We start from the raw sequence: 14,980 nt of genomic DNA, 5'->3' as shown, positions 1-14,980 counted from the left end.
ACTATTTCTTGGTATGTTGCTGCTGTTGAGTGCTTTTTGCTTCCTTCTTGGCTCTCTGTATATCTTCTTGACTAAGTTACAGAAAAAACACACTTGTCCTCAAACATAACATTTACTTAGATACTTGATAATTTTTCTGCCTCTTTAGAATGGCCCAAATTACTTTTCTATTAAAATATTTGTCCTAAGACTTGTAGAAACTGGGTACATTTATTTCTAGTGCACAAATTTCTATTAGACCCAAAATATCAAGAGTAGTGTTAAGATAATTTGACTTTTTGTTATAGCAAGAATAATTTAAAAAACGCAGAGGAATCTATCTGAAAACATTGAGAATATATCTTACATTTATAATGTAGAAGCAAAAGAATTAAAAGACAATTTTGCTTATTATAAGTCACTTACATATGACTTTAAATTGTACGGATTTTTTTTGTTGTTTTTTTGGTTTTTTGTTTTGTTTTGTTTTGGTTTTTTTTTTTTTTTTTTTTTTTTTTGGCCTGGAAATATAAAGAAGTTATTTGCAAATATACCGTCACTTGCACTTTTGAATAATGTGAACACAACATTTATTTTTCTGGTACTGCAATTGCATTCACATCTGTGTAGACTGTGGGATTTTAGGGTCAAATTCCCTCTCTGAGTTATCTACCTGAGTTCTTTAATGCTGATTCACCTCTCTAACTTTATTGTTGTTACCAGACTCTATGCTGTAGGATAATTAAAAGAGCTGCTAACTGATCTCCCTGTCCCTGCCCCTCTCTTCTTCTCCTCCTTTTCCTCCCCCTATCTCCCATTCCCCTGTCTCCTCCTATGTCTTCTCCACCTTTTCACTGGCATGCTACTGCTAATGTATTCCTTTGGAAGTAAATTACGTACTGTAACTGCCTCTTTTCCGACTTGTGTATCTAGACCAAGATTCACAGGCAGTCAGCCAGAGCCATCACACTCTAACCCTGTGGATTTTCCTTACCAGTTCAGTCTCTCTTCTAACTACCTCCTATCTCATCCAACAAACATCTCAGTCCATCTGGACCACTTGTGGTTTCCTCCAAGTGCTCCCTCCCCACTCTCCTGACCCCCCTCTCCCCTTTCTGGCAAATGAGAGGGATATTAAAACGTCCTACCATCTCTACTGAGTACTTAATTCTGGAAAAAGGTCTTGCCAGGCTCCCACTAAGCTCAGGTTTACTCTTTAGTTACTGAATTGTGCACACCCTTGGGGAGTGGCCCCAGGGAAGTCAGAGAGGTCACTGTTCATAAATAACACCATGATATTTTAATATTTCAATATCACCCATGGGTGCAAGCTAGTGAAGACCCAGTCATTATTACTGGGTTTTTATATTTTTCCTGAAAGAGTTGCTTAGGACAGGAGGTTCTATCTTTAGCTCCTCTCCTACTCTCCGTGGTTCTTAGGGATTTAATCCAAGGCTTCACAGTGTTCTAAGTTGGGTCTTCACCACTGACCCACACCTTCAGCCCAGGTGTAGCTTATGGATGCTAAAGACCTATTGTCAGTTTGATGGAGCATCTAGACCCCTCTATATATTTAAAGCATTAATCAAGGATCACTGGAAAATAAATCCATTTCTATTGAAACTGGTGAAACATAATGATGAATTGGGATATAACAACTATCTAAAAATAAGACAAATAACTCCCATAATTTAAAAAAATCATCATGAATATAAATTATATTTAAGGACTCTATAGCAAATGTTAGCATGATATAAAAATAGCTGTGGTTTCTGTTGGTGAGGTTTGTTGCTCACATTTAAAGATTAGAAAAAATGCTACATTTCAACTACAGGGTAGTAAAAATAAAAGTGTTGTTTGCCTCCCTCACATTTAAGAATCCCTTGAATTTTGTTGGGGATATAGGCCAGCTCTAGAGCACATACCTAATTTATGAGACCCTAGGTTTAATCTCCTAAACATGCAAAAAAAAAAAAAAACCCAAACAGAATTTTCTGAGTTCCATGTTCTTTACGGTGCTTTGCTGATGCCAGCCATTACCCTCATTCAGGAAGATAGAACAAACATTATAGGCTGTCTGTCTCACAACACAGGCACATGTTTCTTAGTGTTCTGGATCTGAAGTCCTAGACCATGGCATCAGCATGCTGTGGTTTCCTCCCATGAACACTTGGTACAAGTGTGCAGACAGAGGCTGGTCTGCTACATCTCCTCCTGGTAGATCACTAACCCTATTATTTAAGCATCCTCTTTCTGGCCTCATCTAAACACAACCAACTCTTAAAGGCCCCATCTCCTAATACTACCTTTTTCAGTAGTTAGGGCTTCAAGTGACAAAGTTGGGGGAAATAAACATATTTAGTCCACAACACTAGGTGAACAACCATGAATCTGAAGATCGTTAAATCTCTCTTCAGCCAGCTCTTTTCACTGCCCCATCCCCACTCTTGGGAAGTATGTGTTGCTTTTCCTGAGTGTATACAGCCCTGGAAACCTAGCTTAGCTTCTGATTTTTCTTGTCTGCTGGAGCAGGAATCAGCAGGTGCTTTCTGAAAAGGGCCTATGATGGGAAATATTTTAGGCTTTGGGATCCATATGGTCTCTGTCACAGTTACTCAATTCATCCAGAGACAATATGTAAATGAACAGGCGTGGCTGGGTACCAAGAAGAATTTTATGGACATTGAAATTTATTTCAGATAATTTTCAAGTGTCATAAAATATGCTTCTATTTAAAAATCTTCAACTGTGTGAAAATTTAAAATCCATTCTTTGCTAGCAGACTACGAAAAACAAACCACTGGCCAGCCTTAGTGCAGATGGTAGCGTGTGAGCCTGTGTAGTAGATCCTACGTTGATGTTAAGACTGTGAATTTGTTTTGTTTTTTTTCTTCCATATCAAGCATCAGTGTCTGCCATATTGGTATGATATAAATATAGGCTGAATAAATATTTGAGTCTGGCAGTGCTTTGTACTCATCGTAGATGCTTTCTCTGTATTCTTCCAGAATTTGCATTGGACAGCAGACGAATTCCTCCCTAGAAGTTAAGCTAAATCCAGATTTGTGATTTTAGTCTAGCACAATTTTATGCCTACATCCTCTGGAATCTTGGTTTTCTGTAAGTGACAGCCAGTTGTTTCCTGTGTTGAAGGCATTGCCATTCTACTAGTATGCTTAGAAATCTCAGTGATGAGAGGTTATGTATTTCCCCTGAGTGGAGCGTGACTTTAAGGTAAGAACATGGTGTGCTTTGGGCAAGACTTTTAGAAGCATGCTTCAGTGCAAAGAAAGATTGCTTCTCCATCTCTGCCTTATGTCCTTTAGACTTTATAGGTCTTTAAAATTTTATTGTTGAGATTTCATATATGAGTTTTGTAATTATATCATCCTCATCTCCTCCAGCTCTTCCTATGTATCCACCATATCCCTTCTCAGATTCACAGCTTCTTATTATTGCTTTACACACACACACACACACACACACACACACACACGCACGCACGCACGCACGCACGCACGCACGCACGCACGCGCACACACACACACACACACACTCACACACTCACACACACATAAATTTATAAACACAACCTCTTGGGTTCATTTGGTGTTATTCATATATAATTAGGGTTGACCTCTTGGGATTGAATAACCTATTAAGGACCTTGTCCCTGGAGAAAATGGCCTCTCTCAGCAGCTATTAATTTCATGTAGCTCTCCATTTAGTGGTGGAGCCTTGGGAAATTTCCCCCTCCATGTTGACATGTCAGTTGGTTTTGCCATTTTTCAGATCTTGTTTAGGCAACCATGTTGCTGACATTTCCTGGTGTAGTTTACATGTGTCATATAGAGGACACTATCAGCCAGAGTCCTCTGGCTCTTCAGATTGTTCCACCCTTTTTCCTGAGATGTTTCCTGAGACTTAGGTGTAGGGGATATGTTGTCGAGATATCAATTGGGGATGGGTACCTTGCAGTCAATTTTTCTCTGCATTTTGACCAGTTGTGGAATTTTGGTCTCTGGTGCACAAAGAAGCTTCTTTGATGAGGAGTGAAACATATGCTTGTCTATGGGCATAAGGGTAAGTACTTAGAATGCAGTTAGAAATCATACTGGTTGTCTTTGTTATTCTTCTATTGTTGTGAAGAGATACAATGACAAAGGTTATTCTTGTAAAATAAAGCGTTTAATTGGGGGCCTTGCTTACAGTTTCAGAGGTTTAGTCCTTTATCTTTATGGTGGGAAGTAGGCAGACATGGTGCTAGGGCAGTAGCTGAGAGCTTTACATCCTGATCCATAGGAAGCGGTCAGATGGAGGGAGGGAACAACTAGTCCTGGGATGGTCTTTTGAAACTTCAAATCCCACCCCCAGAGATATATGTCCTCCAACAAGGTCACACCTCCTACTCCTTCTAATCTTTCTCAAGTAGTTCAACAACTGGGGACTAAGCATGCAAATATCTGACCCTACAGGGGCCAGTCTCATCCAAACCGCCACGGTGGTTTGGGGAAATGGCAGTAGTAGGCCCTCTTTCAGCATACATCACCTCAACAGCCATAGATAATGAACCAGGTTTATGGTACTAGGCATGAATGTCCTCCTATTTAGTGGAACTTAAATCCAATTAGACTGCTGTTGGCTTCCCACAGGATGTAAGTGCCTGTTGGGATATCTTGCCATTCAGTCATTGTTGTCTGTAAGGCATTACAACTGGGTAGGACAATTGGTTGTTTTTCTCCCTTGGCAAGGTGCATGTCTCTTTCCAGTACTACAAGAGCTAATCCCTAGGGAGAGGCTTGCAGGTAATTTCTGGCCCCATTTCTCAAAGTCCTATGTCCTCAGTGTGGTGTCTTCAGCAATAGATCTTACCTTCAGTTTCTGGCAGGCAACCAAGGACAGCGTCAATAGCCTGTATTGTCATAGTTTAACTGCAATCATCATCATGAGAGTCTCAGGTATTTCCTTCATACAGAGATGATTCCCTGTAGAGATTAATAAGACACTTAAAATTGAAGATAAAGAAAGATTTCTTTTATTGGTCTCTTTAAGGGAGCAACAGACTTACACCCCGGCAGGTGACTTAAGCAAGATGTTAATCACAGCTCTAAAACTGCATTTTTAATGATAAGACAGGTCATGCTTGCCTACCTATAAAATGCCAACATGTAGTGGTTTAAAGTGCAAAAAGGTTTTGACATGTTATTCAAGGTCATGGATACATTTTCTGTTTTGTCAACCCATGGTCATTACCATGAAGCAATATTATCTGAAATGAAATTTCACTTAGGGACATTTTAGTAGCCCAAGTAAGCAAATCATTGAATTCTGTAAATTCATTTTCAGAAGTCATTAAAAATATATATGGATAGTGAAATCTGATAAATTCAGTTTGGAGACTTGATTATAACATGTGAAATAATGTAGCCTTACTTTTTCACATGAAGATTTTTTTTAGGTGAACTCTGTATATAAATTTCATTTATCAAGAAGTATACCTAATGCTTATCAGTGAATGCCCATTTCTGCTGGTTTGAGTAATATAAAGAAACAAGAAATTTGTCTCTGGAAGATTATATACTTTTTTTTTTAGGAAACATTAAATATACATACAAGAGATAAATGCTATATTAACCACATATGCTCACATATGTCACTAAGTTGCATAGTGATCACAGGAACACATACACCGATATATGCAGACACACATGGCCACACCGAGATACACACAAGGATATACACATACACTCTACATACCCACATTGCCAAGCCTTTGCTCTTATTCTTATTGCTGGCACACTCAGTGTGATTTTCTTTCTTGATTCCTGAGTTGCTTGTGGCCTCACTAGATATGTATCCCTCCTTGTCTGAAACTACACCCTATGAATTACCAAGGTGATTTTCCTTACCAGACCTTTCATCATATTACTACAGCTCTCTACAGATACTATCTGGACTGTTACTTATTGACACCTTGCTGGTCTGTAGACCACTGGACTCTGGGCTCTCCTAATCTAATATGTGTCCCTCCTAGATTGTGTTGCTCACTGTCACTATGGCCGTAGCTCTCAGATTCTATAAAGGACATCTCATGCCCTGCTGTTCAGAGGGTGAAAATATTAAGTCTTTTCTTCCTGCCATGCTATGGCTTTAAGATGTATCCACCCTGAACTTCACTCAGCCTTTCCATTTCTAGTCATCAACTAATGTGTATTGGAAAACTGTATGTGTGTCAGTTAATCATATTTAAAAAAATAGTAACGTTGGGGCCAGCAAGATGGCTCATTGAGTAGGGGTGTCTGACACCAAGCCTGAGGAGCCAAGTGGTTCCTCTGGGACCCATATGGTAGAAAGAAAGAAACAACTCTTGCAAGTTATCCTTTGACTTCTGCACACATGCCCTGACATGCACAACCTATACACATAAACACAATCAAAATAGAAATGTTAAATGTAAAAAATTAGAATCATTGATTGGTGCAATCTAATTTTTCCTTTGGTGGTGGGTATACATACATACATATATATGCCATACCTACTGCTAAAAATGAGGATGAGTTTGGAATTCTTTTATTTTATTACACACAAACATTCTAAAACACATTGGTGTGCCCAGGGCACATTCTTTTAAATTTTGCTGATTTGCTTTCTTTCATTTGTGTCTTAGAGATCTCTAACAGATTTCTGTTATTCATCAAATGAATTCTTACTCCATAAGTCTGTGTTTCAGAGTCCTGTATCAGCTCACTCTGAAATTATGCCACAAATCTCAGCCGTTTGGTGCTGCTTTATGGTGCTGGTCTCCATAGCTCACGTCTAGCTGGATTTTGGTTCCAGGTCTTTCCTCACTGTGTCCACTTCATCCATCCCCCCATTCAAGCGTCATCATTTCCCAAGGTCTCCCTTGTGGGTCTGTTCTTGAGTCATTTGTTCTGGTGTTCCACCTTTTTGTTATTGTATCATATAGTCTTATGGTTTGTGTTAGGTAAACAGGTGTTCTGGAAATGAGCCTGACATCAGGAGAGCTAGACTGTGACTGGAGAATACCTGTGATGACTGTGTGAAGAAGTTTCATTTTCAGAAGATATTTGGAATGGAGCCTTGCATACATAACTTCTTTCTGCTTTCTTCTTTTTCTACTTTACTGAATGTTTTTCAACCACATTCACATTTCTTAGCCTCAAAGAGATTTGCAAAGAACGTTAGGTAAAATTCCAGAATTAAGTTTGCCTTAGAGTCTAACATTCCATTTATCTTCGTTCTCTCTTGTTCTTTTCATGTTGCTTCTGCCCCATCTTCTCAAGGCACATGTATATTTTAACTATGCTGGTGATGTTTCCTCCCCTCCTAACCTGGCTCTCTCAGTTTAACTATGTTCACTTGTACTGTCTTGTGGCTCCTCCCAGTAGTTTCACTCAGTACCATCTGCTGTTGCATCTCTTATATTTTCCTTTATTATTATTTTTTCTCTTGATTCTTTGAGACAGGGTTTCTCTGTGTAGCTTTGACTGTCCTGGAACTCACTCTGTAGACAAGGCTGGCCTTGAACTCACAGAGATCTGCCTGCCTCTACCTCCTGAGTGCTGGGATTAAAAGCATGCACTACCACCGCTTGGCTTTGGGGCATCTCCTTTGTTTTTGAGTACAGTATATGATCCTGTCTTTTAAAGCTCTCATGCTTGCATGGATTAAGCACATTGGTGATTAACTCCAATAATGCACCATTGTTTCACTAAGGAAAGACAAACAGTACTTCCTCTTGAAATCATTTAACTAAGAGCAAATTCAGATTTGAACTATCTACTTCACATTTTCTGTGTGTTCCGTCCTCCATCTGTCTGTTGTAGGAGTCTGAATCAGTGCCTGCCTGAAGGTTGTCTGTCTGTGTTTGTCGGTTTTGTCTGGGTGTGTCTGTGTTCTGTCTGTGTCTTCTGTCTTTTTGTCTCTGTCCCTAACAAAGGGCATCACTCTATATTTGCTGACCAGCACAGAAACCATCACATGAGGAAGGAATAGGACACCTTACAGAAATCTCTAACAGAGTTTTTACAATGATTAAGTCAACTGGATCCAACTGACCTCAACTGACCAGACAACAATCAGTACTACAAACAGCATTGTTTGTCAAGCAATATCCAAATCTAGTTGCATTCAACATGTATGGTGGATATTCATTTTAAAGGATTGAGTTCAATCTCTGTATTTGCTGCTTTCAGTAAATGATACACATGCATTATTCTGGGTCAGGGGTATACAAGAGTACATAATTTAAGATTACAGCTATGCATTAACTTAAATTGTAAAAGTTGATTATATGGAAAACTCAAGGCAAGTAAGGTTGATTGTTACATTGTTCTCCTAAAAGTGGGCTAAATGAACAGGCTGAGTGCACAGTAGGACAGCAGTCTTAAGTGACCTCAAGGTATATTATCAACTCTGGCTTTGAGGTCCAGGGAAAGTTTTAGTCCCTTAGAATGCAGAAGATATTTTTCCTCACATTGCATCAACACACATGCTGACAACATTTTCTATTATGAAAATGTGAAGATATGTGTAAAGATAGAGAGCATAATAAACCTATCATATACTTACCACAAGTTCATTTACCAAGATTTTAATATGCTTGTCTTTTAACATTTTAAAATTTGATGTGCATGAATGTGTTGTATACATATATATCTGTGCACAACATGCATGCCTTTTTGCCTGTGGAGGCCAGCAGAGGACACTGATGCCCTGAAACTGCAATTATAGATGTTATGAGCTGCCATGTGGGTGCTGAGACTCGAACCTGGGTCCCCTAGATGAGCCGTCAGTGATCCTAACTGCTGAGCTCTTCAGTACTCAATATGCTCATCTTGTTTTTTTTTTTTTTTTTTTGGTTTTTTCGAGACAGGGTTTCTCTGTGTAGCTTTGCGCCTTTCCTGGAGCTCACTTGGTAGCCCAGGCTGGCCTCGAACTCACAAAGATCCGCCTGCCTCTGCCTCCCAAGTGCTGGGATTAAAGGCGTGCGCCACCACCGCCCGGCGATCTTGTTTTTAATACATAAGTTTACCTTGATAAATTATTGTATTACATCTATAACACCCGCCATTTTGTTCTTAATCTTGTCTATTAATCATGGACTTAATGATTCTGTGGTATTCAGCTTCAACATTTAATTGTACATTGTCAAAGATAGAAGATGTAAGAGAGAAATTAAAATTCAACAAATATATCTAATAAAACTTCTACATGGACTGTGCACAAGTTACAATTTGTTAAACAAGCGTTGTGTAGAAATTGCTGCATAATTATTATTTCAGTTATATTGAATCCCCCCAAATGGAAATTAATTATTTTATTTGTACTTTTTAATAATTAAAATATGATTATGTGGGTCATTAATAATCTTCTGGGTAGCTAGCAGGGAGAATTGTTTCTTGGGAGCTTCTTTTTACCTTATTCTGTTCCCTTCATGCAGTCTTTAATGTGTACTTTTGAATGGCTGGACAGAGACGCAAAAGCAATAGGAACTTTCTTGGCAGACAACAATATTAGATAGAGAACCAGGAACCACATGTTGCTGCCAACTGTAGCTGACTTTTTGATGAAATAGGACAGCTTAGCACTATGAGCTTTAAATGTGTCTAAAAGGTTAATCATTTTCATACCTCTCATGAATAACTAATCTCTTTTACAGGGTGTTGTTCACAAGTGAAATTCTCTAATTAATTTCCCCCTGATTGCTTTGTTTTCTCTTCCTCCAGCTCTTGTAAATGTGAAACTCTGGGCCATTGATCGACAATGTTTTCAAACGATAATGATGAGGACGGGACTCATCAAGCATACCGAGTACATGGAGTTTTTAAAAAGGTAGGACACTTGTTTTGCCTTTCCATTTGGAAGACGTCGGTGCCTCTTTGAAATGCAGCTTTGTGTGTGTGTGGTGGCGGGGAGTGGATGTGGGTGTGCAAGTGCGTGCATGCGCCTTTATCTCAGTATTAATTGCCTATCAATTTGTGGAAGGGCCAGATTTGGGTAAGCCTTGTTATATTTCTGCTACTGGTTCTCAGGATGTGTGGTTAAGTCAGGACATGCACATTGTGCCCATTATCCTCAGACATGCAGGATTTTCTCAGAGACACAAATGAGAATTCACCTGAGCAGGAAAGGGTGTGCATTCTCACAATCTTGTAGTTAATGTGTTTACACTGCTTCCTCTAACCAGACCGCAGAGCCTCACGAGGTGTCCCGTGTGGGTCTCCATAGAAAAAGCAACACAGCTAAAGAAGAGACATTCCACAAGGCAGCTTATTAACCTGTAATCCCGAGATTAATTTCCAAAATTCATTCATTTCCAGTTCCTTTTTTTAATTCATAAATTATTGTGATAACTCAATATAGGATGAGGATTTAAATAAAAAACCTACTTCTCATTTCTTAGAAAAACACTGATATTCACTGCCATTAAAGTTTAACATATATATGTTATTTTTAGCATATATATAAAATTTTGTTTGAAAGGAACATTGGCAATTCTAGTGATTTTAAAATATTTTGTATTGTGGGCTCGGGGATGGCTAGGTGGTTGAGCATGCTCGCTGAACAAACTTGAGGTCATAGAAGATTGCTAGGCATGGACGCGTGCATGTCTGCAACCCTCGTGTGGTGGGGGACGGGGCTGAGATGGGACTGTTGCTGGAGCTTGCTGTCTAAGTCAGCCAGTCTAACTAAAATGGCAAGCCACAGGTTCAGTAAGAGACCTTGTTTCAAGATGGGGAGAGGGATAGAGCAGGTCACCCGATGTCCTTCTCTTGCTGGTGTGCATGTGCACACACACATACACACACACATACAATACACACATAAACACACACACACACACACACACACACACACACACACACACATTGTGCATACACATCCACACAACCACAATTTGTATCATTTTACTTTTGAAAACTAAAGCATTATTCAAAAGCAACGTACAGATTATGGGAAGCAAGGCCAGTGCACACTGAGGCTTCCTTTTTGATGGCTAGAACTTGTTTCCACAGTTTCATTTTGTGTGAACAAGTGGTTAAAGTGGAGTTAATAAGTCAAGTTCACATTTTATTTCAGTAATATATCTTCACAGATATCTACTGAGGTTTCTTAAAATACAATTTTAATGTCCCTTACTTGGGTATTTCTGTTAATTAATTTTGTTTCTGCTTCATCTTTTATACATTTTTCATTTCCACATGAAATCTTTTTGTTATATTCCTGCTGAAGGGACAATAAAATTCTAATTTGATATCAAGTAATAATATATTAAAATAGTTCAATGTCAGCGGGGTGTTTTCGTTTCCCCTTGGTGTGATTAGATGAGGAGAGGTGGAATATAAATTTCTTTTGAAGTTCAGTATAGTTTGAAAGGAAATTAAATTACTGAGATGCCATATTTATGTGGGAGGATATATATATGTGTGTTTGTGTGTGTGTGTGTGTGTGTGTGTGTATTGAGAGACTGAGAGAAAGATAAAGAATGCATATTCATTTTAAGCCTTAAAGTGCAAAGCTATTGATCTGCAAACACTCCGATGAAAACTCAATTGGTAATCAATGAAATGCTTGTGTGGAGGCTGGGGCTTGCCACTTGTGTGGAATCTCTCAGCTTGAGTTCTCAAGATGCTGATTTTAGCTTCCATGAATTTGTAATCTCAAGGAATGGGCCAAGTGGCAATCAAAGTCTCTTTCCGGTGATTCCAGGAAGATCTCCTTTTCTACTGGCACTGTTTTAGGAGGGTGTGTGTGTGTGTGTGTGTGTGTGTGTGTGTGTGTGTGTAATTAGAGCCACCTTAGTCTTACAATCTGTTTTGACACCGAATATTAATGGTTCTCTAGAATGAGTGATTTCTGTTGTCCTTAGTTAGCTCAGGGCAAGCAGAAATGACAGGTAGAATGAAAGAGAAGCAGGCACTACTGACTTTGATGTCACTTTGCATTTGGCCACTGTGCAAAAACAATTTCTCACTGTATGTTAAATAGCACAGGGCTGCCGAGAACCTAGAGAGTAGGCAAGGTGGTCATCCGTGTGCTTTAATCTTCAGAAATGGTGACTGTGACTTGGTGGCTCCATCTCTACAGTCTTTTAGTGGCTCGCAGTTAGGTTATTGATAGTCTCATTGGTTAGATATTCTAGGCCCGTATCCACCAACAGCTGACTAGTTTTCTTGGCCTGGGTTCTTGAGATAACACACACCGAGTGATTCCCTGTGACCAGGAGCCTATTTCCAGGTTTTCCTACAGCACACTCATCTCTGTCTTTCCTCCCAGCTGTCGTTGGTTGTCTTTTTTCTTCATTTGAATCCAGTTTAAAAGCTTTCTTTCCCACTGATGCTGATCTCAACCATGGGGCTGTTGTCTTTCACTCTGAAGTTTCACCCCTTTCGCGCAATTTACTGCCCACTGTCTTTGATTATAATTCTGTTACTATTCTTATTCCTACTTCTATGCTATAAACGTTTTAATACAAGGGATAGTTCTTAAGCATTTTATTGTTTTTGTTTGGCATTGCTTTGCAGATAGTTTACTTTTCATTACACACTTTTCAAGGTTCATTGCAAATGTTAATACAGGCTCCCATCTTTCAAAAATTGTCTAAAATTCATGATGACAGCCCAATATTAAATCAAGAATGGGTTCCTAATGAGTGCAAACCCTTTGCTATGGTACAGGTCACATGCCCACAAAGCTCAAATAGTGAAAAACATTCAACCTTCCCACACGTTCCCAGGACAATTGTTCTTGGTACCATTGATTTTTTTGAGGCTTTTAAAAGAGGGTGTAACAGGGCTAGAGAATGGCTCAGCAGTTAAGAGCACTGGCTGGTCTTCTAGAGGACCTAAATTTGACTCCACAAACCCATATGGTGGCTTACAAACATCTACGTCTGTAGTCTTGGGGGAGCTGACACCCTCTTCTGGCCTCCCCAGGTACTGCATGCATGTGGTGCACAGACAGACATGCAGACAAAACATCTGTACACATGAAATAAAAGCAAATTAAAGTAGAAGAAGGGCACAACAACACCCACGGGAAATGATGAAAAGTCTTCTAAAATGTAGAATTCTAAAATCAATTAAAATTTTATACTATGAATTTAGAATCACTTATTATCCTATTCATTATTTTTAAAGCACATTTACTTGCTGCTCATTTGTATAATGTAAAACATTAAAGTTTTGCAAGGTAAATGCAATCTAATGTTTTCTTTATGACTTCATGTTGAGAAAGGGTTACCTAGCTTAATATTATAAAAAGATGAAAAATTTTAAAGGTCTCCTTAGTGCTCTGTGGCAGGTGTGGGGGCATATTTCTCTCTGTGCCTGCCCAATAAAAATTAGATCTGAAGTTATCTAGTATTGATAAAGAGGCAAAGCAATTGTGACACTGTTTGAAAAAAGTTTAGGAAATGATAGTAGAATAATATTATGATGCAGTAATGTAATGACAGTTCTTAGTGGGAGTCTCATTTCACATCCTAGACCTTCATAAGGGAGGAATGTTGGGAGTGGCAGGGTTGAAAGGGAGTAAGTCTGTGTCAGGGCCATCTCCCTTTGTTATTTGCCCTCCTTGTTTTCCTAAATAAGCACACACATTTGGAGATGAACACACTTGTGTAAACTCAAAGCACAACTCTCACCTCGAAGGGAATAGGAGATAGTTTGTTCTGAGGCAGGGTGCGTGGCACACACACTCGTGACAGAGCCAGGCAGATCTCTGAGTTCCAGGCTAGCCGGGGCTATATAGTGAGACTCTGCCTCAAAAACAAAAACAAAAGTAAGATTATCCCAAATCCCATGTTCTGATGTGGGAAAATTGCTGCAAGTTTTTCAGTTGCAGAACAAGAAACCATCAGTCAAAGCACTACTTTTCAAATACATTGGTAGAAACATCAAACAGGTAGGTTATATCTACTCTAGGAATTTCCTACCACAGATTGTCTGATGACATCCTTAGTTTCTAAGTTGGTAGAAACTGGTGCTTTATTAAGTTAGTACATCCCCCAATTTCTGCCTGATAGTCACGGCGATGCTGGGTCAGACCTAGCTAGAGGTAGGCATTGAGTGGTTACTAAGGGAGTAAACATAACACTAGGTAGTTTGGTTTTTTTTTTTGGTTCTGCAACACTCCAGCTGTCAATGTTGCCCTTGTAGACTCTTTCACACAGGTATAGAATTTTCTTTGATAACTTCAGTTCATGCTAGGCACAAACACACACACACACACACACACACACACACACACACACACACACATATGACTATGTATGAATATATATATGACTATGTATGTATATATATGACTAGTAGTTATACTAGTAGAGAGTGTTTCCTTTTTGTCAAAGTTGGGTTTTATTTTGATTTCAGTGTAGTTATCCATTTTGTAACTATCATTCATACAGTTTGGTTCCCTCTTTGCTGTTCAATGCCACATCAGACTGTGATTCTGGAGTTTTATTTAGTTATTTCTGTTCTGTGCCTGTGTTACACATTCCCTGATGTAGATACAGATGTTACTTTGCAAGCACAACACAAAGTAAGTCAAATAAAGTGACTAATAGGGACTGAAAATAGCTCAAGGGGCAGTGCTAGGAAGCATGGCATGATGGCTGTCTGTCAAGCAGTTTCTTTGCCGTTTGTCATGGCTTCTAGAAAATGAGCCAAATAACTTCCATAGTTAATTTAAACTGTTTCTCTCTAAGCATATCTTCTGGTGCTAGTGTTGGTAGTGTTTCCACATGCAAAGGACCATTAGGAAATAACTGTGTGACCAGTGGGCTCTGCTGATATGAAGTGAGATTTCATTTAGCTCTATACTATGATGGTTATGACAATGATAGTGATGGGCCATAGTTCATGATGGTGATGAGGATGATGGTGATGGACCATGGTTTATGATAGTGATGATGATGGTGATGGACCATGGTTTATGAGAGTGATGGCAATTATGGTGATGGACCATGGTTTATGAT

General features: G+C 39.1%; 1 protein-coding gene across 4 annotated transcripts in view; it reads left to right on the top strand.

The window, feature by feature from the left end:
- Prkg1 (protein kinase cGMP-dependent 1) overlaps positions 1–14,980 on the top strand; it is a 1,181,731-nt gene that overhangs the window by 750,150 nt on the left and 416,601 nt on the right. For all 4 annotated transcript variants that reach the window (XM_042262603.2, XM_042262599.2, XM_042262606.2 and 1 more), the window contains one exon: positions 9,729–9,834. In XM_042262603.2, the coding sequence (XP_042118537.1) occupies positions 9,729–9,834 (106 nt within the window). The remainder of the gene's footprint in view (positions 1–9,728; positions 9,835–14,980) is intronic.

This window comes from Peromyscus maniculatus, chromosome 1, assembly GCF_049852395.1.
Source record: "Peromyscus maniculatus bairdii isolate BWxNUB_F1_BW_parent chromosome 1, HU_Pman_BW_mat_3.1, whole genome shotgun sequence".
NCBI lineage: Eukaryota > Metazoa > Chordata > Mammalia > Rodentia > Cricetidae > Peromyscus > Peromyscus maniculatus.
Note: the sequence above shows the minus strand (reverse complement) of the source record. Positions and strands in the feature narration are given on the sequence as shown.